The sequence below is a fragment of the Tinamus guttatus genome, unplaced genomic scaffold (genome assembly GCF_059628265.1).
Source record: "Tinamus guttatus ecotype Peru unplaced genomic scaffold, ASM5962826v1 Tinamus_guttatus_pri_ptg000194l, whole genome shotgun sequence".
Taxonomy (NCBI): domain Eukaryota; kingdom Metazoa; phylum Chordata; class Aves; order Tinamiformes; family Tinamidae; genus Tinamus; species Tinamus guttatus.
The window spans coordinates 655,961-681,322 of NW_028288728.1; the positions used below are offsets into that span (position 1 = coordinate 655,961).

Genomic DNA, 25,362 nt, shown 5'->3' on the forward strand with positions numbered 1-25,362 from the left:
TCCAAAGGGGGTGCGCGAAGCCCGGCCCGCGCCCCGCAGCGCCGACACTGCCGGGCAGGGAGCACCGGGGCATTTTTTTTCCTCCTTTTTTCTTTTATTTTCTTTTATTTCCTCAATATACTCCGCCTCCACCCGCACGGACCCCGTGCGGCCTCCTGCGCTCGTAGCGCCGGGCCGGCACCGCCGCGCGCATGCGCGCGCGCCCCCGCCCCTTCCGTCGGCCACGCGGCGGCGGCGCCTGCGCGCTGGAGCGGGGGGGGGGGGGGGCGCGGCGTGGTGACGTGCGCGGGCGCGCGCCGCGGCGCGAGGGGCGGGGGGGGGCGGGTGCCAGGCAGGCGGCGGACGGCGCCGCGGAGCGCCCAGCGCGGCCCCCGCCCCCGCCCGGGATGCGCCTCGGCGCGGGGGACCATGTCCCGGCGGAGCCCGCGCAACGGCCTCAGCGCGCACGGTACCACCGCACCGGCACCGGGACGGGACCGGGCGGGGGGGGTGAGGAGGGGAGCGCGCTCCCCTCAGGCCGCGCGGCGCCCCCGCCACTGCGGCGCCCCCGCCACTGCGGCGCCCCCTGTGGGCGGGGGGAGGCGCCGCCCCGCGCCGCGACACCCCCCCCCGACTCCCTGCGGCTGCGGCGCCCCCTGGGGGCTGCGGCGGGAGCCGCAGCCCTTCCCGGGGCCCACGGGGAGCGGCGGCCGCGGGGTTGTGGCTGCCGCCCCGCTCCGGGCCGGGCCCCGCGCCTCCCCCGGCGTCGCCTGGGGCTCGGGGGGCGGCTCTGTGGGTCCCCCCGGCGTTACGTAAGGGCCGGCCCGCGCCTGCTCCTTGCTGCTAAACACACGGTTTCCTGCGGCCTTCCGCACTCGTCACTGCTGGGCATCGCCCGCGCGCGGGGGCTCGTGCGCTGCCGTCGCCGCGATCCGTCCCGGCCCCGCTCTGCGCCGCGCCAGCCTCCCGCCGCGCCGGTCGCGGGGCTGCAGCTCCTCAGAGCGCCGCGGCAGCTCCTCGTCGCTCTCGGAACGTGCGGAAAAGTTTTTGAAACTTGCCCGCTTTTAACACTTGCTGCTTTTGCCCGCTGTAGCTCTGAGCAGCGTAAGGGCCGCTTCCTTGTCAGCAGAGCCGAGAAGAGGAGCCCCCATAGCGGCTCCTGCCCTCCGTTTCTCCGTGTGTGGATAGGACCCTTCCTTCCCAGGCGCTGGTTGCTCCTGCGCCAGGTTTTGGGGTGTGTGGGCAGAGCCTGCGCAGCTGCAGGAAAGGGCGAGCGGAGCTGGTTCGTGCACAAGTGGCTTTGCTTGCACAAGAGAGAGGACGGGAGACGTAAGGAAGCTGCAGTCACCCGTTGAATTTTAAAAGGCTTAATGCTATGGGGTTTGGGTGTTCAGAGGGGACTTGGAGATCTTTCACAAACTGCTGCAGCTCGTTTTCATATGAAAAGCCCAGAAAAGGCTATTTTGAAAAGGGACAGCATCTAGCACTTGACCTACTTGGGTTTTGTGTGTCTGTGGGCAGCCTCTCTGCCCTTTCCACCCATTCAAGTGCTTTCAAAGCTAAAACTCTCAGCCCAGCGCTCGCAAAGAGCTTGACAGGAGTAGGGAAACGGGCCAGGATGGGCGGAAATGCCATAAAAATCATGTGGACGGGGAACAACACGGGGTAAATGGCTGAGAAGTGGTTGTTTCGCCATTGGGCTTGTTTTAATCCTCCCGCCCCTAATCCTATTCAGACAAGTTCCTTATCAAATGAATGCCGTTTGGCACGCAGCGGGAATACCGCGTCCGTTCCTGTTCTGCAGGAAATGCCCCTGTGCCCTGTGTTTAACTCACACAAACCCGGTGTACCGGGTGCTTCATATACATCGTTGTCTTCCCTGCGAGCCCAACAGTGCACATGCTCTGCAGAGCAGCACTGGGGCTTGTTTAATGCATATATAAACCAGCTGGCAGGCTTGTGCTTGCTGGGAGAGAAGTAGCTGTGTTGTGATGAGCGTGACTGATGCAAACACAGCCTTCCTCACGACTGTTGCGGTCGGGGTAGGTTTCAGAGCGCTGTGTAGGACACAGGACGGCTGTTCTGGGCGCTCCAGGGGTCGGTAGGAGCACGAAACGCTGCTCCAAGGAAGCGGTTGTCGCCTGCGCTGGCCTTTCCCAGAGACCAGAGAGCTGCCAGGGGCTCTGCTGGCTCCGGCGGGTGCCGACATCACCTTTAACTTGTTCCTCTGTGGTCTTCCTGCAGACTTTGACTCCAAGAAGAAAAGGAAAGTGGCGGAGATCGAGCAGGCGCTGAGCAGCGACCCCATCGACGTGGCGGCGCTGCGGCGCATGGCCATCAGCGAAGGGGGGCTCCTCACGGACGAGATCCGCTGCAAAGTGTGGCCAAAGCTGCTGAGTGTCGACACGGACGACCTGCCTCCCCTGCCAGGTACACAGCAGGCTTGGAAGAGCAGCTCCGTGGTCGCTTGCTGTCCTGAGGAGGGATCCCAGCACTGGACTGCACTTTTTGACCTTCCTTTTCCCTCTGTGCGCTGTGCTTTCCCCACCACGCTTATGTGGAAAGGACCCTTGAGAACGCGTGCCATAATAACTCCCCAAGCTCTGTGCATTTCGTGATGCAAAGAACAGATTAGGAAATACACGACTTCCTAAAAACAACGTTTCCATTATGCTGTAGGATTAGTGACTCAGGTGGCAATGTTTGCCTTGCATGTAGTTGGTGTGACCCTTGTGCAAGGATTTGTCATGTGTAAATTAATAGGTAACAAAAAGTAGCAAATTATTTTTGTTGTTCCTGTGGTGAGGTGGCTTTGCTGGAGCCTGGCTCCTGGAGGTGTCACTTCCAGGCATGGATGAAGCGGTTCGTTGCAGGAATTTAGTGGGGTGTTTCATCAGGAGTGGCAAAAAATACCTTCCTGATGAGATATGTACATGGTTTCTAAAGGAGATCCAAATCCCACAGCTTTTACAGTCACTGTTCCCCCAGCAAAAGGTTCTGTTGGTGTTCCCGGATCCAAGTGGCCATTGGGAAGTGCGGATCCCCGGGAGCTGGACTCCGTTAGCTGCTCTGAGCTGCTGGAAGCCGCATTCGGTTTCACTGCAGCACAGGGAGGCCAGCGTGCCAGCAAATTCTTCTCTCTCCTGTTATAACCGTCCTAGCTACCCCCTTTTGGGGTTTATTACTGAATTATTTCTATGTAATAAACTATTCCTTGTACTGCATATTGTGCCCTGCTGCTGTTGATTATGTTCTGAATTTCCCAGAAAAAGGATATTTCCAGGAAGACAGGGAGTGGTGTCAGTGTAAGCATTTAAAAATACGTTGTTTAAAGAAATAATAGTATTTTTTATCATGCCAAATTGTCATTAGTGCTGGAAAGCACAACAGTAAAATGAGAGCATGGGGAAAAATGGCGTATTTGATTGGAGCAGTGTGCTTGGGCCATGGGGGTGGATTTCAGCCTCATTTTTTGGTTTGAGCAGGGCCTCCCTGGCTCGCTCACCCAGCTCACTGTCTGGTACCTTTGCACTGTGTGAGGTTAATGATCTTCCTCTTGTTTCACCAGGAAAGGAGCTGCGAGAGAACAACAAAGATTACCAGCAGGTGTTACTGGATGTGCGGCGATCCCTGCGCCGCTTCCCGCCAGGTGAGGGGATCCCGTCTGTGTGCGGGGGGATCTGTGCAAACGGGGCGCTCCTGGCCCAGCCCTCCAGATTTCCCTCCCCTGGGCATCGTGATGCATCAGCACGTGTGATGCTGCCGTGCTGCAGGAGGCTGTCTCCTTTTCATGCCCGTTGGCAGCAATATTCCTGTGAAGTGAAGCTCTTGTGAAGCTCTCGATTCCTTCAGCTCTGTGTGGCTGCTTTTGGATGTGGTTTTCCTGACGTTCCCTTTCCCCTGTGGCTGCCAAGTCCCTCTGCAGGAGGCTGGTACCGCTGGGCTCATGGTCCCGAGGGCCAAGCTGAGCGCGAAGCTGAGACTGAGTGTTTGAGGAATTTACCCTTTGTTTCAGTTTTTGTAAAGGCTGCAGTCCAGCCCGAGGGTGTGCAAGGCAGGTTCCTTAATGGTTAGAACAGATTCTGACTCTAAATTATCTCCAAATCACTTTTTCTCTCAATGATTCATGCACCAAATTTCAAAGAACTCTAATACCCAGAAACAAAAGCTTTTTGTGTTTGTTTAGTTGTTGTGGGTGGCTGGTGCCTTGTTGTGCTATTTATAAAACATTTAGGCTCGCAGTTACCTAACTCTGCAGAGCAGTCATTATTTCTGGCTAGAGTCTCCTTCCCCTTTTGGTTTCTTTTATTTCGCATAAACAGTTGATCCATTCTGATTCACTTTCAAGTAAGGATACTATGCACAAGTCTGATTTGTGAAGGGTCTGCTCACGCTTCCTTTCTGCCCTTGAATCGCAGCCTCCTGCCTATTTTTAGAAGCGTTGGCGAAGAAGGGAAAAAGGAGAACTTTGCCATTGCAGGGTCTCAGCTGGGAATTTCTCCACTCGGCCTTTATACATTATTATCTGTTGACAAGGACTCTGCCAAAAAAACAGCTGCAGTTGTGCAGAATCATATTTTTTTCCTGCAATATCCTGTCCCTAAATGCATGTTGTTAACAGAGGACTGATACAAAGGTGTGGCGAACAGGGGCCTCACAGTTCGATGCAGCTGGCACAGTTTCTGTGAAAATAGGTCCTGTTTAATTTTTTCCAGAGCTCCTGGGAAATAAGAAGTGATTGAAGTGTCCTCGGCAGCGCTGGGCGCGCAGTGCGACTCGCTCCTCGCAGCGCAGCACCAGCACCTCCTGTATATGCAGGGGCACTGCAGCTCAGCCTGAGCAACCTGGGCGCTCGCCAGCTCCCCCTGGGCCAGCAGAGTTTCCCCCTGGGCCAGCAGAGTTTTCAGGGGCAGGATTAGGCCTCTGAATTTCTCTCCACTAGTTTTCTATGCAGCTCCTTGCACCACGTCCCTTGTGATCAGGCTGTAGCTGCCTCTGCCTCACAGCCTTCGCCTCGGACACCGTAGCCACCGTCACTGCTACAGTAGGCGCCTGGCCAGGGCTTGTCCCACCGCTGCCACGTGGTTCTGTCCCCACAGGGATGCCGGATGACCAGCGAGAAGGGCTGCAGGAGGAGCTCATCGACATTATCCTGCATGTCCTCAAGCGTAACCCCCAGCTGCACTACTACCAGGGCTACCATGACATCGTGGTCACCTTCCTCCTGGTGGTTGGCGACAGGCTGGCCACGGCGCTGGTGGAGAAGCTCTCGACGCATCATCTCAGGTACCCGGCTCGGCCTCGTGCTGCGGAGCCGCCCCGTCCCGAGGCCGCCTGCGCCCACAGGGATGTGCCCGGGAGCACCGTGGCCACAGGGTGCCCGGGGCTTTGCAGAGAGTTGTGCTCCAGGGAAGGGATAATTGAGGACTCGTTCGTCAAACGGCAGGTTAATTTGCAGCATCTCCTGAGGCTGGAAAAGCCAACCCAAGTGTATTGCTAACAATTTTCTGGTCGCCTCTTCTGTCAGCGCCGCTCTGGCTCAGCCCAGTGCTGCCCGCTGCTCCCTGTAGCCCCTGGGGCACAACTGGGCAGTTGTGCTCTGTAAGGCCAGTGCTGTGAGCACCAGGGTGAGTGAATCCTGAAATCCCGAAGCAGAACTTGCCCTTGGCCACGGGGCGCTTTGGAGGGCTCCTGCCTCCTCTCCCTGGCAGCAGGGTCAACTGCGGGTGCTGCAGAGGTGCCAGGCTGTGCGAACGCAGCGCAGCAAAACGAGCAGCAGTGCCAGGTACCACTGAGCAAGCCCAGCTCTTCTGGGGAGATGAGACCTCTGCATCCTCCAGTGGCTGTCCCAGGGAACCAGGATTCCTTGGGAATAGGGGCCGTCCTGGCAGAAAAGCAGTTTATTGCAGTCTGTTCACCCTGTGGCTGCCTCCCTGGACGAGGGTGCAGCCCAGCGACAGGACCACTTGACAGAGCTTTTGTTTAATCTTTCCCCAGGGATTTTATGGACCCAACGATGGATAATACCAAGCACATTTTAAATTACCTGATGCCCATCATAGACCAGGTGAACCCTGAGGTGCATGACTTCATGCAGAGGTATGGAGATGTTCCCGGGAGCATCCTAGCTCTGTGCTCTTAGTCTCACGTTCATGGTTTCATTTGCATCAGCTGCTTTCACTAGGCAGCGTGTTCACAGCACTGCGTGGCTTCCTCAGAATCAATGAATACCCACAGCTCTTGATGCTGCCTTGTCTTGAGAGGCTTCAAGGGTGGCATCTCCCCGCTAGCTGTCTGCACTCGGATGAGAAGTACCAGTACTTTGTCTTGCATTTGTTATCCTTGTGCCAGAGCTGCGGCTCCTGGTGCTGGATTAAGCCCCAGGAGCTCTATGGATTGTCAGCTGTGTCTCTCCTTCCAGGATAAAGCTGTTGGATAAAGCATGTGCTGGGTGGGGATCACCAAGGAGTATTTTAGTGCTGGCCCTGGCTGCTGGCAGCTGTTGGCCTAACGGAGCCCTTCCTGTCTGTGCAGTGCGGAGGTGGGAACCATCTTCGCGCTCAGCTGGCTCATCACGTGGTTCGGGCACGTCCTCTCTGACTTCAGACACGTCGTGCGATTATACGACTTCTTCCTGGCCTGCCACCCGCTGATGCCCATTTACTTTGCTGCTGTGGTAGGTACCGGCCAGGATCATGTGGGGAATTTATCAAACCGAGGAAAAGGGCTCGTCGTTTGGGACTATTGAAAAGGGCTGGAAAATACAGCGCTGTTGCTGCCCCCTGCCCTGTGGGGGCCTTCATGAGGCCAGCGATGTCCTGGGGATGGAGGAGGGCAGAGAGGATGCAGGAGGGCTCAGAGCGCCGGCGAGCGGCCGGTTCTGCTCTGTCGGAGCCCGGTGCCATGGGACAGTGACACCCCCCTGGCACTGGCGTGCTGGCCCCACCGCAGAGCCCTGCTCGGGGCTGTCTGCAGCTGGAGTCAAGTCCTGCTGGGGTTCAGCCTGAGTCCCGGGCTCCTCTCTGGAGAGGTTGTTCTCCAGAGGGGCTTCCTTGGCTTCAGAGCTGCAGGAAGGGTGTAAGCATCCCCTTTGCAGAGGAGCGCTTCACTGCAGTGAGTCTCCTTGGAGAAGGGCAGGCCTTTCAGATGGCAAGGGCAGGGTTTTCCAGCTCTGGAGTTAGTGCCAAGGAGCGACCTGCTCCTCCCGGCTGACCTCGTGCTCTCGCTCGTCTCTTAGATTGTGCTGTATCGGGAGCAGGAAGTTCTGGACTGCGAGTGCGACATGGCCTCTGTCCACCACCTCCTGTCCCAGATCCCGCAGGACCTTCCTTACGAGACTCTGATCAGCAGAGCTGGGGACCTTTTTGTCCAGTTTCCCCCATCTGAGCTCGCCAGGGAGGCGGCTCAGCAGCAGGCTGAACGGTGAGTGCAGGGCGCCGCGGTGCCCCGGCCCTGCCTAGGCCAGGGCTCGCTTCCTCGCGCAGATCTGTCTGCCCTGCAGCAGTTTGGTCTCAGAGACACTTCCAAGGCTGCTCTTGACCCCTTTCCTCTCTTGCAGAACCGCTGCTTCCACTTTCAAAGACTTTGAGTTGGCATCAGTGCAGCAGAGACCGGACACTGTGTTGAGACAGCGCTTCAGGGAGCGACCGCGTGGGGAGGAGCGGACAAAATCCATCTTGACAAAGCCAAGGACCAACCGCTTTGTCAAGCTGGCGGTCATGGGGCTGACGGTGGCGCTGGGAGCAGCTGCCCTGGCCGTGGTGAAGAGCGCGCTGGAGTGGGCGCCCAAGTTCGAACTGCAGATCTTCCCCTGAAGCCAGGGCAAGGGCCTTCCCTGCCACCGAGCCCCGCGTCCTTCCCTGGGGGAACGCATGACACTTGATGAAAGGACCTGTCTGGCAATGACCTGTCTGAAGAGTTTTCTATTCTTGCTGTGTCCCCGTGACACCCTTGGCCTTTGCGAGAGAGACTGCCGGGACGCAGCCCCGCGGGATCGGTCCCCGGCCAACACTCACCTGTGCCCTGCGCCGCGAGGAGCCGGAGGTACGGACAGGGCCGCGGAGCGTGCGGGGGCTTTCGGAGCCATCCCGCCTCCGCCGGCCGGAGCGAGCAGGAGCGAGGGCGGATACCTGCCCAGAGAGGAGCGTCGTGGTGGGGTCTGGGTGCGGGGTCGGTGCTCCCGAGCCCCTGGCTCTCCTGCACTCCCGTCTGCAGGCCCTGGAGCGCCGCCGCCCTCATTTCCCTTCCCCAGTAGCCTGATCTTTCCTTTCGTCATCGGCAACCTCCGTATTGAGCCAAACCATTACCAATCCCCATCAGGACTGAGAGATGGGGTTGTCTCCAGTGTGTAACACTCCATGACTCTGCTTCCCCATCCTTGCAGTCCGATCGTTCGCAGCAGGGAATGGCAGGGGACAGGAGCGCGGCCCCAGGGCGCCCACAGGCGAGAGCATGTTCAGGTCCCAGGTCTGCACGGGGACAGATCAGGGCCCCTTGGGCCTCACCGGAGGCGTATCCTGCTGCGAGGCCACGAGGCAGCTCCCCTTGCTGACCCGTGAACCCCCCCTAAAGCAGGCCCCAGAGCAGAGAAAGGCCGTTGCCACTCATGACATAGTTGGCAGCGGACAGGAGTTGTCCCTCTAGGAAATCTGTTACACATTTCCCTCCGGCTAAGTAGTCAGACTCCCGCATCGCCCGTTGGAATAACAAGACTGAGGGAATTCCCTGGAAAGGTCCCCCGGGCCTGCAGAGCTCCCACCTTGTTGCCAAGTCTGACAGCAGCGTCGCCATCCCCTGCCCTCCTCAAAGCAGATCCCAGATAACCTCGTGTCGCCGGAGCTGCTTCTACCTCTCCCTGTGCTGCTGCTCCCTCCCACAAGTGCCCTTACCCCGTCTGTGACTGCCGTGCCCTGCTGCGTGGGATGGCCCTGCGGGGGTCACAGATCTCTGGATATGTGACAAAACTTGCACGCTGCAAGGCTGGACACCCTCCTGTCCATAACCGCATCTGTGTGAATCCATAACCGCATCTGTGCAAATTCCGGGTTTCCCTCTGTCTCCATGCGGCCACGCTGCCTCCAAACCAGCGGGCAGAGAAGGTTCTTTTGCTTCTGCAGGCTGAAATCCAGAGTGTTTAACTTGCTTTCAGGCAGGTAGGGAGGGGAGATGGGCTCCCGCATCCCTCGTGGGCTGCTGCCTGGGACACGTCACTCCTCGTGCAGCCACAGGCTTGGAGGCTGCTGCAGGGAGCTGCGCGCTTCCCGCGGCTCCGCGTTCCCCATGGCTCCGGTGCAGCCGCTCCGGTGCAGCCGGCAGGGACAGCCCGGACGAGGCCGAGGCCGCAGCACGAGCTGCACTGCAATAAGGTGAGGGGGAGCCGCGCGTGCACGACAGCACTTTAGAAACGGGCCGAGAGCCGCCTCCTGCCGCCCGGGCGTCCTGGCCGGCTCCGAACCCCGGCGCTCCCGGTGCCCGCGGGGAGCAGAGACCTCCCCGGCGGCGCAGCCAGGGCCCCTCTGCGCGCGGAGCAGCCCCCGTCCCGTCGCGTCCCGGGGGCTCCGGGTCCTGCCGGTGCCGCCGGGGGAGGCGCTCGGCGCGGGCCGGGCGCGCTCTGCAGCCGCTGTACGGAGGTTTGTACGGACCCGCACTTGTAAAATAAAGAGTTACTAAACGCGCGGTCCTGCCCCTGTCGCCTGCGCGGGGACAGCTCTGCGGCTGGACGGGAATGAAGGGCGCGGGCGGAAAAGGGACGAGGCGGGAGAGGAGGGGGGACAGGGCCGTCCCCAGCCCTGCCTGCCGGGACAGCGGGACCCCCGCAGACAAGGACAGGTGACCGGGCAGGGCAGCGCTGCGATCCCGCTGGGCTCGGGGGCTGCAGCTCCGGCCCCGCTGCAGCGGGTGCTCATGATGAGGCTGATGCTGCGCTGGGCTGGTTGCACCGTCCTGGGCTGAGCCCGGCCCCGTCCGTGCTGCCTCCTGTCCCCTTCCCAGCCTCCTCCCTGCACCCTTCGCCCACCCCTCCGGGGCTCCCTCCCTGCAGGCGCCGCTCGGGCAGGACGCGGGGCCAGCGCGGAGCTCCCGGGCGCGGGGCGGGCTCGGGGAGGCGGCCACGTGCCGGGGACAGCCCGGGAGGGACGGGAGGAGGGACGGGGGGTGGGAGGAGGGATGCGGGATGCAGGGCGGGAAGGAGGGATGCGGGGCGGGAGGAAGGGCGGGATGCGCGAGGGCGGGAGCAGCCGCGACCCTTTCGGTGCCGAGCAGCAGTGGGACAAAGCGCTGGCGGCGCCGGCGGCCACAGCCCCCTCCCCACCACGGCCACCCCCCTCCCCACTCCACCCCGGTGCTTTGGGGACCCCCCCCCGGCTCGTGCAGCCGGGACGAGGCTGCCACCCCCGGCCCTGCTCCCCACGGCAGCACCCGCTGCACCTGCCCAGCCCGAGGGAGCTGCAGCAGGGCCTGCGTGCACACACGAAACACATGTGCACGCACAAAGCACGTGTATATGCACACACACGGCCTGCCCCGCATGCACCCCGAGCACACGTGTGCACACACGCACCCTGCAGCGGCTGCTGCTTCCGCACACAAGCAGGGCACACGCAGACCCCACGCAGCAGCACACGGCGCATTCGCGGGGACACGCACACCCACGTGCACACAAGCACGCCGAGCACACGTGTGCACGCGTGCAGGGTGGTGCAGGCACGTGCGTTCACACGCGCGCTTGGCTTTGCTGCTGCGGAGCGCGCGGAGCTGCAGCGTCCGCAGGACTCGGAGCCGGATCGCCGGCGCAGACACCATGTGCGGCAGGCGGCCGGGGCAGAGCAACCACCACACTTTATTCCACGGTTACCGCAGCGGCCCCGCGCGCCCGCCGCCGGCCCATGGCTTCTCCACGACACCACACACGACCCGGCACGAACACGACACTACGGAGGGGAACGCGGAGCGGCGGCGGGCGCCCACGGGGGCCGCTTCTTCCTGAGAGAGGTTTGGTTTTATTGTCACTGTTTCATCATGGTTTGTTCTTGGCGGCGTGGCTGGCGATGGATGCGGGGGCTCGGGGGGCTCTCGGCGCGGTCCCCCTGCCGCCACCGCGGGCTTCCCGGGAGCGAGCGCATGGACGGGGCCGTCGCACCGTGCGGGACCCTGCTCCCGAGCAGATGCCGAGCTCGGAAGCGGGGATGTCATGGGGTAGGGAGGATGCACGGATGATGCCCACGGATGCTTCCCCGGCCCCGTCAGCAGCGCCAACCCCTCACCGTGGCCTCCAGCCGCTGCTCCCCGGGGCTCTCCCGGCGGCTGCAGCGCCGGCCACACACACGCACAGCTACCTCTACACAGCTACACACCTAGGGGCTCCGGGGAGCCGGGGAAGGGCCCAGCGGTCACCGTGGGCTCCCAGGGGGAGAAAAGCCACGGGCAGCCAGTGCCACAGCAGCCTCCACGCAGGGAGGCTCCCGGAGCCGCTGCCGCCATCCCCGGCAGCGCGGGCGGGCGCGAGGAGCCGCGGCCCCACGTGCAGACCACGTGCGGGCAGCTCCGCGCTGGAGCGCCGGGACGGAGCCGCGGCCCCAAAACGGGAGCGCGGCCCCCCAGGCGCCTCTCCCCACGGGCGGCTCCACGGGGATTGGAGCCATGCTTGGAAATGCAGGAAAAACGATGCAAAAAAGGATCGGGTTGGTCGGGGGCGGGACACGGGAAGCTGGGGATGGGGTGAGTGTCACGGCGAGGAAATAAAATGGGGCAGGAGAGAGATGGGGGAGTGTCTGGAGCCGACATGGATGCGGCTGCCGGAGCAGAAGGGAGGGGGCGGGAAGGGGCCACCGGTGGGGACCGTTACAGTGAGACCCACCCTGCACAGCCCCGGCCAGCCCTGGACTGACGGACCCGAGGACGGACGGATGATGGATGGCGACGGATGGAGCGGTGGGTGTGAGCCGCGGGGCTGGGGCGAGCAACGCTCTGCCCGCCAGCGCCTGCACGGCAAAATACCTGATTCCTGCTTGTAAACAGCTGGTTTGGTTTGGTTTTCCTGGGTTTTGTTTTGTTTTTTGTTTTTTTTTTTCTCTAAGACCTGATTGCAGAAAAATCAAAAAAAAAAAAAGTCAAAAAAGAAAAATCAAAAAAAAAATCAAAAAAAAAAATCAACCCCCAAATGAAAGCAGCGTTACCTGCCGAGCACGGGACTCAGTACGTAAAGACCAGGTCGGAGATGCTGGACATGAGCCAGTCGCCCGCGATCATCTCCGTCACCTCGGGTGTGCAATAGTCCGGGAAGTCGAAGTGCGAGGAGCCACCGTGCGGCTCCAGCTCCTTGTCCAAGACCGACCAGTCCGGGGGAGCGGCCGCCACCGCGGCCACGATGCCCCCCGCCGCCGCCTCCTCCTCCGTCTCTTCATCCGAGGAGGAGGAGGATGAGGATGAAGGGGGCGATGTGGGCGAGGGCACCGCGGCGGCGGGGAGGCTGGCGGGGCTGGGCGGCCCGTTGGGACGTGGTTCCGCAGGGCAGCTGGTGGCTTCGTGGCGCTCCTCGCCCGCCGCCGCTTCACCCCTTGCCTTGGCCCTGCGCCCCGGCGCCGGGGGCTTCGTCTTCGGCCGTGGTCGCGGCCGGGGCGCGGCGGGCTCCCCCTTGCCCCGTTTCCGGGGCCGGTACTTGTAGTGCGGGTAGTCGGCCATGTGCTTGAGGCGCAGGCGCTCGGCCTCGCGCACGAACGGCACCTTGTCGGCGTCGCGCAGCAGCTGCCAGCGGCGCCCCAGGCGCTTGGAGATCTCGGCGTTGTGCATGTCGGGCCACTGGTCCATGATCTTGCGGCGCTCGTGCTGCGACCACACCATGAAGGCGTTCATGGGCCGCTTGATGTGCCCGCTCGGCGTCTTGCACCACGCGGGCTCCGCGGCGGCCTCGCGGGCGGGCGCCGGGGCACCGGCACCGGTTCCGGCAGCGGCGCCGGTGCCGCCGCGGCCTCGCGGCGCTCGCTGCACCATGCCGGGCCCGGCGGGGCGCGGTGCGGGGCGCCGGGGGGCCGCGCGCGCCGCCGCCCGCTCTTATAGCGCCGCCGCCTCCCGCCGGCCGCCGGCGGCGCAGCGCCGCTGTCAATGGCAGGCCACGCCCCTGCGCGCCCATTGGCCGCCGCCCGCGCGGGGGTGCTCGGCTCCGCCAATGGGCGTGCGCCGCACGGGGGTTGCTGGAGAGAGCGGCGCGGCGGCGCCGGAGCCCCCGGTAACTGTCCGGCCTCCGCCTCGACGCCCCGGTAACGGCCGGGGCCTCCGCTGAGGCGCCCCACTATCTCCCGCTACCTCCGTCTCACTGTCCTGGTTCCCCCATATCTCCACTCCGCACCCCGGTTCCTCCCAGCACCCCGCGCGACTCATCCACGGTACTATCGAGGGGACCGGGAGCATTCGCCCCGGAGCACCGGCTCCAGAGCCGCTGCCCGGCCCGGCTCCGCTGCCCGTCGCGGGGCTGCGGCCGCCTGCAGGAAGCCGGGAGAAGGCCGCGGTGCGGCAAGGCGTCGGCCCGGGTTCCCCAGGCCTGGGAGGCCCCGCGTGGGGCAGGGCCCGCCCGGGGCTCCCCTCCGGTGCTAGGGGCTAGCAGGGCCGCCCGGAGACAGCGGCCGCGGCGCCCAATGGCGGCGCGGGGCCTCCCGCCGCGCCCACTCCAATCGCCCGCCGCAAGGCCGCGCGCGCCGCCGCCGCCCTGTTGCCGCGGCGACCACCGCCTGCCCGCCCGCCCGCGCTGCCCATTGGCTGCCGCCGCCCCGCGGGGTCCACGGCCATTGGCTGCCGCCGCGGGGCTCGCGCCCATTGGCCGCGTCGCGCCAGGGCCCGCCCGCGCCCCGCAGTTGCCGTAGCAACAAGAGCCGGGCCCTCCGCGGCGGCCCGGGAGCCTGGCCGGGGCGGGCGGCACTTCCGGAACCTCCGGGCCACGTTGGGCTCCGGCTCTCGGAGAATGGAGCCGGGGCCTGGCCTGTGTGGGGGGACCGGCGCCACAGCAGGGAGAACCCTGTGCGTCCCGTCCCATGTGCCCCATGCACTCTGTGCCATCACGTCCACTGTGTCCCATGTACTCGGTCCCATCCCATCCCATCCCATCCCATTCCATGCATAGAATAATATGGGACCCGTGTGGATTTCCTTGGAAGAGACCTTCAAGGTCATCACGCCAAACCGTAAACCCAACATAACCACCCTGTGAAACCCCCTTGTCCTACACACCGTGTCCCATTCTATCGCATCTGCCCTATTCCAACACATCTAGCATGTGTCCCGTCCCATTCCATCCTGGCCCATCACATTCCATCTATCCTATCTCATCCCCCACCCTACCTCATGCAACCCATCCCATCCCACCCTATCTCATCCCAGCCTATCCATCTCATCCCAGCCCATCTCATCCCATCCCATTCAACCAATCCCACCCAACTCTATCTCATCCCATTCCACCTTACCTCATCCCAGCGTATCTTATCTCATCCCATCCCGCCCCATTTCATCCCATCGCATCCCATCTATGCTATCTCATCCCCCTCCCTACCTCATCCAACCCATCTCATCCCACCCTATTTCATCCCAATGTATCTCATTTCATCCCATCCCACCCCATTGCACCCCATCTATCCTATTTCATCCAACCCATCTCATCCCATCCTATCCATACCATCCCACCCCATCCCATCCCGGCTCATCGCATCCCATCTATCCTATCTCATCCCTCACCCTATCTCATCCATCCCATCCCATCCCATCCCGCCGCCCCCTGCAGCGCCGGGGCTGCGCCGGCAGGGGGCGCCCCGCCCCGCGCGGCCGCCCTGGCCCCTCCCGGCCCCCGTCCCCGTCGCCCTGGTGACGGGCCGGGCCGGGGACGCGCACGCGCCGCGGCAGCGCCACCCGCAGGGCGCGCGCGGGGCCGCCCGCCGGGGTGAGCGGGGGCGCCCGGGCTGCGGCGGGGAGGGGACACGGGGGCAGGAGGGTCCCCGTAGGGCAGGAGCGGGGAGGACAACCGGGCTGCCCACAGGGGAGGGGTAGGAGGTTCCGCAGGGCGCGGGGGGGCACCTAGGGGGCGGAGGATGAGCAGGGAGCGCCCCATGGGGGCAGGGAGGTTGGATGGGCAGGATCCCCATGGGGGAGTGCCGGCGGGCTCCCCATGGGGCAGGATGAGCAGGGGGAGCTCCCCGTGGGGCAGGGAAGATGGGCGAGGGGGGCTCTCCATCTCTCCATGGAGCAGGGAGGTTGGATGGGGCATCTTCCCATAGGGGGCTGGCATGGAGGCGTCCCCAGCTCCCTGTGGGGCAGGGAGGATGAGCGAGGGGGGCTCTCCAGGGAGCAGGGAGGTTGGATGGGCAGGATTGGCATGGGGCTCCCCGGCTACCCATGGGGCAGGATGAGAAGGGGGAGCTCCCCATGGGACAGGGAGGTTGAACAGGGAGTCTCCCCATAGGGGACTGGCATGGGGCTCCCCAGCTCCCCATGGGGCAGGGAGGATGAGCGAGGGGGGCTCTCCATCTCTCCATAGGGCAGGGAGGTTGGATGGGGCATCTTCCCATAGGGGACTGGCATGAAGGCGTCCCCAGCTCCCCGTGGGGCAGGGAGGATGAGCAGAGGGTCTCCCCATAGGGGACCAAAATACGGAGCTCCCCGTGGGGCAGAGAGGTTGGACAGGGGGTCTCCCCATAGGGGACTGGCATGGAGCTCCCCAGCTCCCCATGGGGCAGGATGAGCAGGGGGAGCTCCCCGTGGGGCAGGGGTGGGAGGTGGAGGTGGGGAGGGCACCACAGGTGCCACAGTGACACCCAGGGACATCCCTGCCCCTCTGCTCTGGCTGGGACCCCGGGGAGCTCAACCAGGGGACGAGGCTGAGCGAGGGGCCCGGCCTCCTGCCTGGCCTCATCCTCTGCCCGTGCAGAGCCTGCGCACTGGGGATGGATGAGCAGGGCCTGCTCCCAAATGCTATGGAAGACTTCAGGAAAATAGTAAGTCTGTTGCTGCAGAAGGGTTGCTGGTGCTGTGCTCGACTTGTGATTGATGATGGGACGGTGGGAAGCACAAGGGGGCTGTACAGGGGAGTCGGGAGTGGGGGTAAGTTACAGAGGTCTCTGCTCACAGGGCTGCTCACAGTAATGTCCTGTCTATGTTACGTGGAGTTTAGGATTATAGTAAATGGCAGAAGACAGAAGCAAAGGAGAAGAAATCTCCAGCCTGCCAGTTGACTTTGCCACCGATCACAAGTGAGGGCAAGAAGAAGAAAGGGAAGAAAAACAAGCCAGGTTGGCGATGCTCCCCTTGCACAGCACCCCGGGGCACTGCCACTTTTGCCTTCACCCAGCGCTTTCTGCTGAGAGCATTCAGTAAAAGCACCAAGAAACCCAAAGGGAAATGCTGAGAATAAAGAGGGAGGGCCCAGAGAGACCTGGGACGCAGCTCCTGTAACTGCTGCTGCTCTTGCTGGGGTGTAGCAAGCATGAATTAAATCTCACGGTGATTCCTTATACTTCCCCCAGCTACATATGACAGAAGGTAGTTGATGAAGGCATTGAACCAGGGCTGTGCAATAAACACAGGGCTTTTCTGTTTCACCAGTCACATTTAGGTTGAATAAAAACCCACCGTTGCCTTCAAAGGCGTTAGCAGACCAGGAGAAGTATGGAGGTTTTACTCAGAAGAAATCATCGCTCAAGGCTGATGAATTATCTAAAAACTTGGAAGATATCAGAACTATGAAGGTACATGAGACAAATGTGCTGTGATGTAGGTAGCAAACCCGCACAGTTACTCTGGTTGACTTTACAGAGGGGATTTTACCAGTCTGATTCACTCTTGTAAAGTGACACGTGATTATTTATTAATACACTGGAGGTAAATACGCTTTTTTTAATGCTAGTGAAATCCAAACATGATACCGTCTTTTAAGAAAAATAAAGAGAAACCAAGAGAGAGTCCAGAGTGTAGCAAGAGGAATGTGAGATTGAGGATATGTGACCTATTAGAAAAGATGGTCAGAATCAGGTTTGCTTAGTCTAGCAAAGAGACAATTGAGGTAGAGGACATGACCATGACCCTTTAGTAGGAAAAGGTGTTTATAAAAATGACAATGAGAAAAAAAATGTCCAGGCAGCTCAGCCTGCCTCGGCAGTAACGCTGCTGGTCATCGTGAGGTTTGTGGGGTCCTGCTGCGGCTGTTACCGTGGAGCAGAAACGGTTTGGGAATGGTAGGCAATGCCAGGAAAACTTGGGGCGGGCAGGACTGGTAGAAACTGCAACCCTTTAACCTAAAAATTCCTCTAGCATCTGGCCAAGTTGAAGACGAATTTCATAGAGAAGCTGAAGCAGCACTGTACCTACCTGGCAGAGACCAACTGCAGGCTGATGGAGGACATTGAGCACACTGATGACCGCACTGCCAAGCAAGCCAGAGACCTGCTGCAGCAATATGAATTATTTGGGGTGAGGCTCTAGGGCTGGCCAACAGAGCCAATTCAGTCCGATATAAAACTGTTGCGTTGCACCTGGTTGTACCCGCGGAGGGACAAGCACTGCATGGCCAGAGGGTGACTCGAGCACTCCCCTTGCTGGGGGAGCTGTCTCATGCCCCAAGACCCTTTGAGGTGCTCTTGCTGAAACATGTTTTAAAGCCATGAGAGCATCCCCAGTGAAACTGTTCCAAGCCACCGATCTCCTAACAGCCCAAACACTTCCCTCCATAATACTCTTGGCTTCAGCTGGCTCCTGGAAGCACCAGAGTGCTCCCAAACACGGCCCCGGTGCTCCCCGCTGGGCACAAGCTGGTGGTAGCCAGAGGGATGGATTCCCTTTTGCTGTTAATGCAAGAATAACATGAGAGAAGCATTAGGGATGCTCTAGGGGGATATTTCCAAGCTCCACGTAGTGACTGGTGACTGAATTTCTCTCTGTGCAGACGGTCAAGTCAACAATGCAGAACTTTACTCAGAACTGTCTGGATGCAGCAAGAGCAGAATTTGAAGAAACGGAAGAAAAAATGAAAAAGAATCTAGAAAGTAAGTTGCTCACATCGGTACAAAGCAGACTGTGTAGCCCTGTTACCTTTGCTTTCCATCTCATGAGATAAAGAACGCTGCGTTGGTGTGATAAATGTCAAAAAAAATCCATTTCTGAAAAATAATCCCATGTGCACCATGGGCATGATCTTCCTGTCATCGATGACCAGGGAAGCGTAGAGCCCTGTGACAGCCGTCAGCCCATGCTGAGAGGGGCAGGAAGAAGCATCGTTTGTGGCAGCTGTCTGCTTGCCTGGATCCTTGCTGAGGCAGGATCTGGTCTGACGAGGGCTGCTTGTTTTCCCAGTTCCCATGTGATACCTAATATCTGTAGAGACTCAGCCAATACAGGAAAGACTCCTTAGCTTCACAAAGAAGTGAAGCTCTGGAACCCCAGGGCTGAGATTTCCTGCTTTGACTTTTCGTCAGAACTGCAGCAGCAGCTGGATGAAGCCACTTCAAAGGTAGAGGTTCTCCAGGATGAACTCCATATGCTGCGGAACTACATGGACAGGGAATACCCAGCAAAAGCTGTCCGGATAGCCTTCCTGCTGCGCAAGATCCAGAACCTGAAGGAGCAGCAGCAGGTGCTGAGACCTCTCCTTCCCTTCAGCGCTGCGAGGGAGGAAGGCAGGTGCAGGGCTGGAAGGGGAGCAGTGTTTCTCTTGCTTAGTGCCTCTGTTCTTTTTGTGCACCTTTTCCTCGCTCAGCATGAGATAGATGAGACGGAAGCCTTGGGGAAAGCCTTCCTGGAAGAACTGGCAGTGAAGCTGCGGGTGGAACAGGAGGAGCTGTTAGACAAAGTCGTGGAGGTTGGTGGAGTTCATTGGCTTCCTCAGCAGGGATCAGTTCTGTGTCAGATGACACGGGGGATTCCTGACTTTGCCCAACAGACCAGTGCAGGCAGCAGATAACAACACTGCTGCTCCCTGCCTGCACAGCCAGTACCTGGAGGTGGCGATCGGGGAAGAGGGAAGCACTCCCACGTTCCTGCAGTAGTCTGATGAGCTGAAATGTTCCCAGCCTCATGCCTGAGAGTTTTCCCTGTGAGGCAAGTGCCCTGTGACCCAGCACTCACTCTGCTTTTAAGGTCCCCGCTTTCTTACATTATTTAGGTAGCTGCTTGCAGCTCAGCTGTGACACCACCATGCCATTGCACATGCATTTGTGATAAATTCATGAGAAAATTAAGACTGTGTGCAGCACTGCAGACCAGGAACTGTTGTCATTCTTCACGAAATAGGGTAACTCCTTTCGTACAGTTTCTCTTGTGTGATGCACCTGGCACTTCTCCTGTGCTGAGAACTTTGCAGCACTCTATAGATATTGGCTACTGACTTTAACAGCCTGCTCTGGTGCAGGACTGCTCTCCCCTTCTACAGGTGAACCTGTGAGCACAGGCGATAGGAGTAGGAGTAGGAGGATAGGATCCAAGCAATCTTAATAAGCTTTTCCTGGGGAACTAATTTGGATCTCGTGATTTCCCAATTCTGTTTCACAATCAGCGTAACGTGGCTGCTGTTACAGGCTTTTTTTCAGTGCTGGAACCTAATCCCTTTTTCCAGTAGAAGTTATTTCCATGAAGAATAACGCATCTGACTAGATATGGCCAATACCGGCCATACCGGTGGTTTCATGCCAGTAGTTACTGTGAACTTTCCTCAGCTCGTTTCCTTCTTTTCACCCACACAGGAGATACTAGAGCATCAGGATGGCCTGAAGCAGATGTTCATGAACAACCACGTTCTGCAGCGTGAAGTAGAGAGGCAAAGGGAGGTGAGTGGTTTTGGGAAGAGCTGGCCCCCTCAGCCATGGCCCCACGTAGTGCGGATTCCGTGTGCCACAGTGGGCCACGTTGCCTTCTGTTTCCCTTGGAATCGGTGGGCTGTTAAGGGCTGAGGGTGAGCAGCACAACAGATATTTTGGGAAACCCTTGGGGGTTTTCTAGCTCTGCTGTTGTAAATCTCTAAAAAGTCTTGCTTCTGTTGCAAAATAAAGAACTTTTCAAAATGTAATTCATTCAGATTATTCAAGACCTGGCAGATGAGATAAGTGAGCTGAAAATAAGCATCCAGACACTCGAGCAGAGCACGGGAGATCCAAGAGAGCTCATCTTTGCTGACGTTCTTCTCCACCGACCCAAGTAAGCCACCATGCTCCCTGCAAAGAAGCCGTGCTGGTCATTGGGCAGGCCTGTGTCTGTCACCGTTGGTGGCACCAGGCATTTTCCACTTCAGAGTCTTTAGTATTGAGTATTAGTAACCTCATCCCAACCATTTCCACAGACATGGTATTTAAAGGCCTGTGCCAGTAGAGCAGCTCTTACTTTATTGTCCTTTTTACTTCATGACTGAGAAACAACACGGAGGGGCTGGGGTGGCCTTTGTGGGAGCATCGCCCCAAGGCAGGTCCTACCCATCTAGGGACACTTTACCTGGTTACTGAAATCCCACTGGTGCTCAGGGAGCACAACGACAGGCAGCCATTTCTCTAATATGTAAAACAAAACGAACCAAAAACCAAACAAACAACAACAGAAACAGAAAAAAAAAAGGAAAAAAAAATGTATCTGAGACATTGGTTGGCAGCAAAAAGGCAGAGCTCCCTGCTTTCCTAGCCCTACTTCATGGGTAGCTAATTACATCCAGAGCAGAGGTTGGGAGTAATCCAGGCTCCTGCTTAACAGTGTGCAAGGGGCTGATATTGGGTGTAAAAATTAAAAAGCACAGGGCAAATCTTCACTTACAAATTGGTATGGAGAAGACTCTGCCAGCTCCTTCACAGAAATATCAGGCTGTTGTCTCCCGCAGCTGGCCAGGTTTGTAGGCTGAAAACAAACCAAGAGCCCGTTGTGATGTTTTGTTCCACTGTGCCCATGGCAGGGAGCCTGTCCCGCTGCGCGTCGTCCCGTGGCGACGGGGCACTGCGTGGAGCACAGAACACGCACGGGGAGCCTTGGCTTTTTGGGCTGGCAGACTGTGCAGGAGCACAGACGTGAGCGAAATTTGGTCAAATCTGTCTTGCTCTTGGGAATGTGGTAGTGTGTAACCTGTGTGCCCAGCAGCGTGCACACCTGCACGCTCATTTGCAGCAAGGGCCTGCGCAGGCAGCGCCTGGGTGCAGAGATGCCTGTTGATGGGTGACTGCTCCTTAGCCCACGCTGCTGGTGCAGGTTTGGGCCAGCTCCTCAGCAGCTCTGCACCTCACGCCCAGAGTGTTCACACTGCATGAAAATACTGTCCTTTGCAGTGGCACAGCTCGCTCGGCAAGCTGACGGTGCCGGAGACACTAAGCAGGGCTGGATCTGCCCCCTCGCAGGCCTGCGTTTTAATTGCAAGCCCGATATGGCTGCAGAGCTGCGGAGACATCATGTGAAGCAGGGGGGAAGCCTGGAACGTGTCAGGGGCCTGCATGGTCAGCCTGACAACTGCATGAGGGAGTAACACAACTTATTTTTTTCAGATAAAAGAATGATGAAAAAGGGAATTAATTAGCCTCAACAGCTGGTGGAGCTGGGGTTACCGAGGGTGGCTGGGAAAAGAGTTAAAAATAGCAGAAAGGCCCAAGTGGAAAGTTTCTGTAACATCACAAGTCAGGCATTTGGTGCTTACCCGCCCCTGGCAGGCGGCAGCCCGTGCCAGGCCCTCACCAGCGTCTCTCAAACGTTCCCCACTGACCTCCCTGGAACTTTTCACACGACTTCAGCAGTCCCTCATTCTTCTAATTAACCCTTCGGTTCCAGACACCGAGTTTGGTTCTTGAAAGAGCCAAGTTACTCGTAAGCTGCGAGAGGGCTCTTGGGTACAAGGGAGCATAGAGGGCTCCAGCTGGCCCCGCTTGGGCTCACTGTGCGCGGGGAAGGGCCCTGGAGTCCAGAGGAGCGCTGAGCCCCTGCACGTCCGTTCGTACCTGCATTTCCCTCTCCGCTCTTTCAAAGTCTCTTTGTCTCAAGGGCCCAGGTTGGGTTCCCCTAGCAGCTCCAGGGCCTGCACTGGGGCGCTCTGGAAGCCCAGCTCACCCTGGACCGGCCCGCAGGGGGGTGGTCACATCTCTGACCCAGCTCGGGCACCGCGTCCCTCTGCTCCTTGCAAGGAGGCAGAGCAGATGCTCTGGCCTGGTTGTCTCCTGTCTGTCGTTTGGGACAGACAGGCGCTGAGCTGGAGTCTGCAGCTTCTCCCTCACAGGGAGCATGGGCAGCAGCCAAGGGAAGCTCCCTGTGAGCCACCGGCTACTTATTCCCGGTCTGCTTTCCCTGGTCCCCTGTAACTCTCCTCTCTCTGCTCAGGTGTACACCGGACGCCGAGGTTGTCCTCAACATCCCCACGGAGGGGACATCTCTCCTCTAGCGCCAGGCCAGGCCTCGCTTGCAGGGCCCTCACAGCTTGGCCAGGTTTGCATGGGGTGTCCTGCAGAGCCCTCCTTTACCCACCAGCTTCCTCATCCCAGTCCCACTCATCCCCGCGGGAGCGCGAAGGCGGAACCCTGCGATCCTCATTGCTGTGATCCCCACTGAGCTGCGCCAGCCACGCTCTGCGCTGGCAGCAGCCGCGTTGCAAGAAACACACTGCGAGACGCAGGGATTTGCAGCAAGACCCATGACAAGAGCTCTTGGCGAGGCACAACCAGCAGTGACCAGACCGCTCCGTGCCCACACGGCAGCACCAAAGGAGTCGCGGCCAAAGCTGAAACGGGTCATCCCATCCCCGTGCCTGAGATCTGCAAGCGGCCTCGGTGGCCGGAGGACGGGCAGCACTGCGAGCACGTCCCAGTGCGGGGCACCCTGCAGCACGAGGGCCCCGCGTGGCTCCGGGTGCTCAAATACAAACAGCTCCGTTTCCCCCGTTCAAAACAAGCCCCGAGCGCTGCGTTTGACCATAGGGCGTCTCGGGGACGGCGGCGTCTTCCAAACAGGGGCAGGGGGCGGCCCCGGGGCCGGGCAGCGCTGCCCGCGGCCCCCCCGGTCCGGGTCCCGCTCGCTCCTTACTTGGCGAAGGGAGATGGAGCCGGGAGCGGGGGCGCTGCCCCCAGCCCGGCGGGGAGCGCGGCCGCCGCGGACCGGCCGCCCCGACAGCAGCGGAGGCGCCTCCCGCGGCTGCTCCCGCGGACCGTCCCGTCCCGCGCGGCGGGACCCCGGACCCCCCCGGGCCGGGGAGGGCCGGCAGGGACCCGGCTCCACCTCCCGGGGCTTAAAGCGCCGCCGCTGCCGCGGGGCCGGGCGCGGCGGGGCCGGGACCGCCGGGGCGCAGCCGAGGTGAGCGGCGACGGGGACCAGGACCGGAGCCGGAGCCGGGATTGGGACAGTGAGGGGCGCCGGGGGGTTGCCCCGGGACAGTGAGGGGCGCCGGGGGGTTGCCCCGGCCCCACGCTCCGCTCTCGCCGCAGATGACCCTGAACACGCAGCGCGGGGCGCACAGCCCGCTGCGCCGCAGGGCCAGCACCCCGCTGCCGCTGCCGCTGTCACAGCAGGCCCGGGCCGAGGCCGGACACCTCCACGCAGCGCCGTGGCCGTGCCGGGAGGCGGGCGGCCCCGCCGCGAGCCGCGGCACCTCGGCCTGCGCCTCGTCGGGCTGCGCCGGCGCCTCGGAGCCCGTGTACCGCGTGGTGCTGCTGGGCGACCCCGGCGTGGGCAAGACCAGCCTGCTCAACCTCTTCGCCGGCGTCCAGGAGCGGGAGCCGCTGGAGCAGCGGGGAGGTGGGTGCCCCGCGCGCCCAGCGCGTAGCCGCTCCGCGCCCCGCGGAGCTGCCGGCGCGAGGCCGGGGGCTCCGGCCCCTCTGCGACCGGCTCTCCCGGTCTCCGCAGAGGCCGCCTACGAGCGCACGCTGTGCGTGGACGGCGAGGACACCACGCTGCTGGTGATGGACACGCGGGAGCCGGAGAAGCGGGTAGGGCAGCGCCGGGGGCTGGTCGGGGGGCCCTGACCGCCCCGTGAGCACCGCAAAGTCGCCCTGCGGCCCCCCAGCCCCGCGTCCTGGGCTGTCCCGGCTCCGTGCCGCGGTGGGTCTGGGCCAGTGCCGGGACGGGGCCTCGCTGCCAGCCCCTGCGAAATGCAGCAGTTCGGAGATGGGAAACGTCTCACTGTCAGGAGACGGTGCAGAGTCCAGGACGATGCTTTAAAAGGCAGGGACGCGAGTCCCGCGGTTCCTGCCCCCTGCGGCAGCCGGGCACCGAGGCGCTCCCAGGCCTGCACATGTCCCCGGGACGGGTCCTCCCTCCGCGTCCCTCCCGCGGCTGCCGTCTCGGGGCCCGCGCGCTCCCCGCTCTGCGCCGGCGGGCGGGCGCTCTCCGGAGAGGCGCCGGGGCTGCTCTGACAGCCCCCCGGTGCCGCGATGCCCGCCGATCCCCAGCGGGGGATGCCCCACGACTGGCACCGCACTCTGCTCCACAGGACCCTGGGTGGGTGGGCGGGCTGCAGCGCGGAGCCACCCCGGCCCCTAAAGCAGAACCCGGAGCGTAACCTATAGCCCATGGAGCGGGAGGGATGCGGCGCCCGTCACCCCGCACCGCGAGCAGCGATTCCTCGGCCCCGCGGCACGAGCGCTGCCTGCAGCGGGGCGGGCGCTCGCCCCGTCCCTGCTCCTGGCTCGGGGCCGGCGCCTGCCCGCAAGGGGCGTCCCCGGGGAGCACCCGCGAGGTAGCCCCGGGCTGGGGCTAGGGCCCACGGTGACACCCGCCCCGGCGCCGGGCACAGGGCGAGGGCAGCCGCCTCGGCAGCCGGTGCCTGCAGGTGGGGGACGCCTACGTCCTCGTCTACTCCGTCACCGACCGCGACACCTTCGAGAGCGCCTCGGAGCTGCGCATCCAGCTGCGGCGCGCGCGGCAGGCCGACGACGTCCCCATCATCCTGGTGGGCAACAAGAGCGACCTGGTGCGCTGCCGCGAGGTCTCCGAGGAAGGTGAGCGGCTGCCCGCCGGTGCCGGGGCCGCGGTGCCGGCGACGCCGTGCCCTGCCCGTGCCCTCGCCTTGCAGAGGGCCGTGCGTGCGCCGTGGTCTTCGACTGCAAGTTCATCGAGACGTCGGCGCCGCTGCAGCACAACGTGGCCGAGCTCTTCGAGGGGGTGGTGCGGCAGATCCGGCTGCGGCGCGGCGGGCGCGGGGCGGGCGCGCACCCCGCGCACCGGCGCAAGGAGAGCCTCACGGCGCGCGCCCGCCGCTTCCTCGACCGCCTGGTGCCCGGGAACAGCAGGAAAGTGGCGCTCAAGGTGCGCTCCAAGTCCTGCCACGACCTCTCCGTGCCCTGAGAGCAGCGCCAGTGGCAGCTCCCCCCGCCAGGCATGGGGACATGGGGACCGTCTCCTCCGTGGTGGCAACACGGTGGCTCCGTGGGCCCTTCCAGCTGGCCTGGGACCGCTGTGAGCGGAACCACCGCT

The 25,362-nt window shown here is 61.6% G+C and overlaps 4 protein-coding genes across 4 annotated transcripts; 3 read left to right on the top strand and 1 right to left on the bottom strand.

The window, feature by feature from the left end:
• Positions 1-408: 408 nt before the first annotated feature.
• TBC1D20 (TBC1 domain family member 20) lies at positions 409-7,881 on the top strand. Its single transcript, XM_088523527.1, has 8 exons — positions 409-448; positions 2,140-2,409; positions 3,548-3,628; positions 5,079-5,265; positions 5,977-6,078; positions 6,514-6,655; positions 7,217-7,401; positions 7,538-7,881. Exons 1-8 carry the CDS (start codon positions 409-411, stop codon positions 7,791-7,793), a joined length of 1,263 nt encoding a protein of 420 aa, XP_088379653.1. The 3' UTR covers positions 7,794-7,881.
• Positions 7,882-12,134: 4,253 nt separating this feature from the next.
• Positions 12,135-12,966, bottom strand: SOX12 (SRY-box transcription factor 12). The gene has a single exon (XM_088523643.1). It carries the CDS (start codon positions 12,964-12,966, stop codon positions 12,169-12,171), a length of 798 nt encoding a protein of 265 aa, XP_088379769.1. The 3' UTR covers positions 12,135-12,168.
• A 2,901-nt stretch (positions 12,967-15,867) lies between these two features.
• CUNH20orf96 (chromosome unknown C20orf96 homolog) lies at positions 15,868-22,437 on the top strand. The gene is made up of 10 exons (XM_010221491.2): positions 15,868-15,950; positions 16,127-16,244; positions 16,558-16,700; positions 17,263-17,421; positions 17,894-17,993; positions 18,423-18,580; positions 18,704-18,805; positions 19,686-19,769; positions 20,018-20,136; positions 22,279-22,437. Exons 1-10 carry the CDS (start codon positions 15,900-15,902, stop codon positions 22,337-22,339), a joined length of 1,095 nt encoding a protein of 364 aa, XP_010219793.2. The 5' UTR covers positions 15,868-15,899; the 3' UTR covers positions 22,340-22,437.
• Positions 22,438-23,061: 624 nt separating this feature from the next.
• On the top strand, positions 23,062-25,362 carry REM1 (RRAD and GEM like GTPase 1). The gene is made up of 5 exons (XM_088523551.1): positions 23,062-23,244; positions 23,376-23,685; positions 23,794-23,876; positions 24,683-24,887; positions 24,962-25,362. The coding sequence occupies exons 2-5, from the start codon at positions 23,376-23,378 to the stop codon at positions 25,231-25,233; spliced, it is 870 nt and encodes a 289-aa protein (XP_088379677.1). The 5' UTR covers positions 23,062-23,244; the 3' UTR covers positions 25,234-25,362.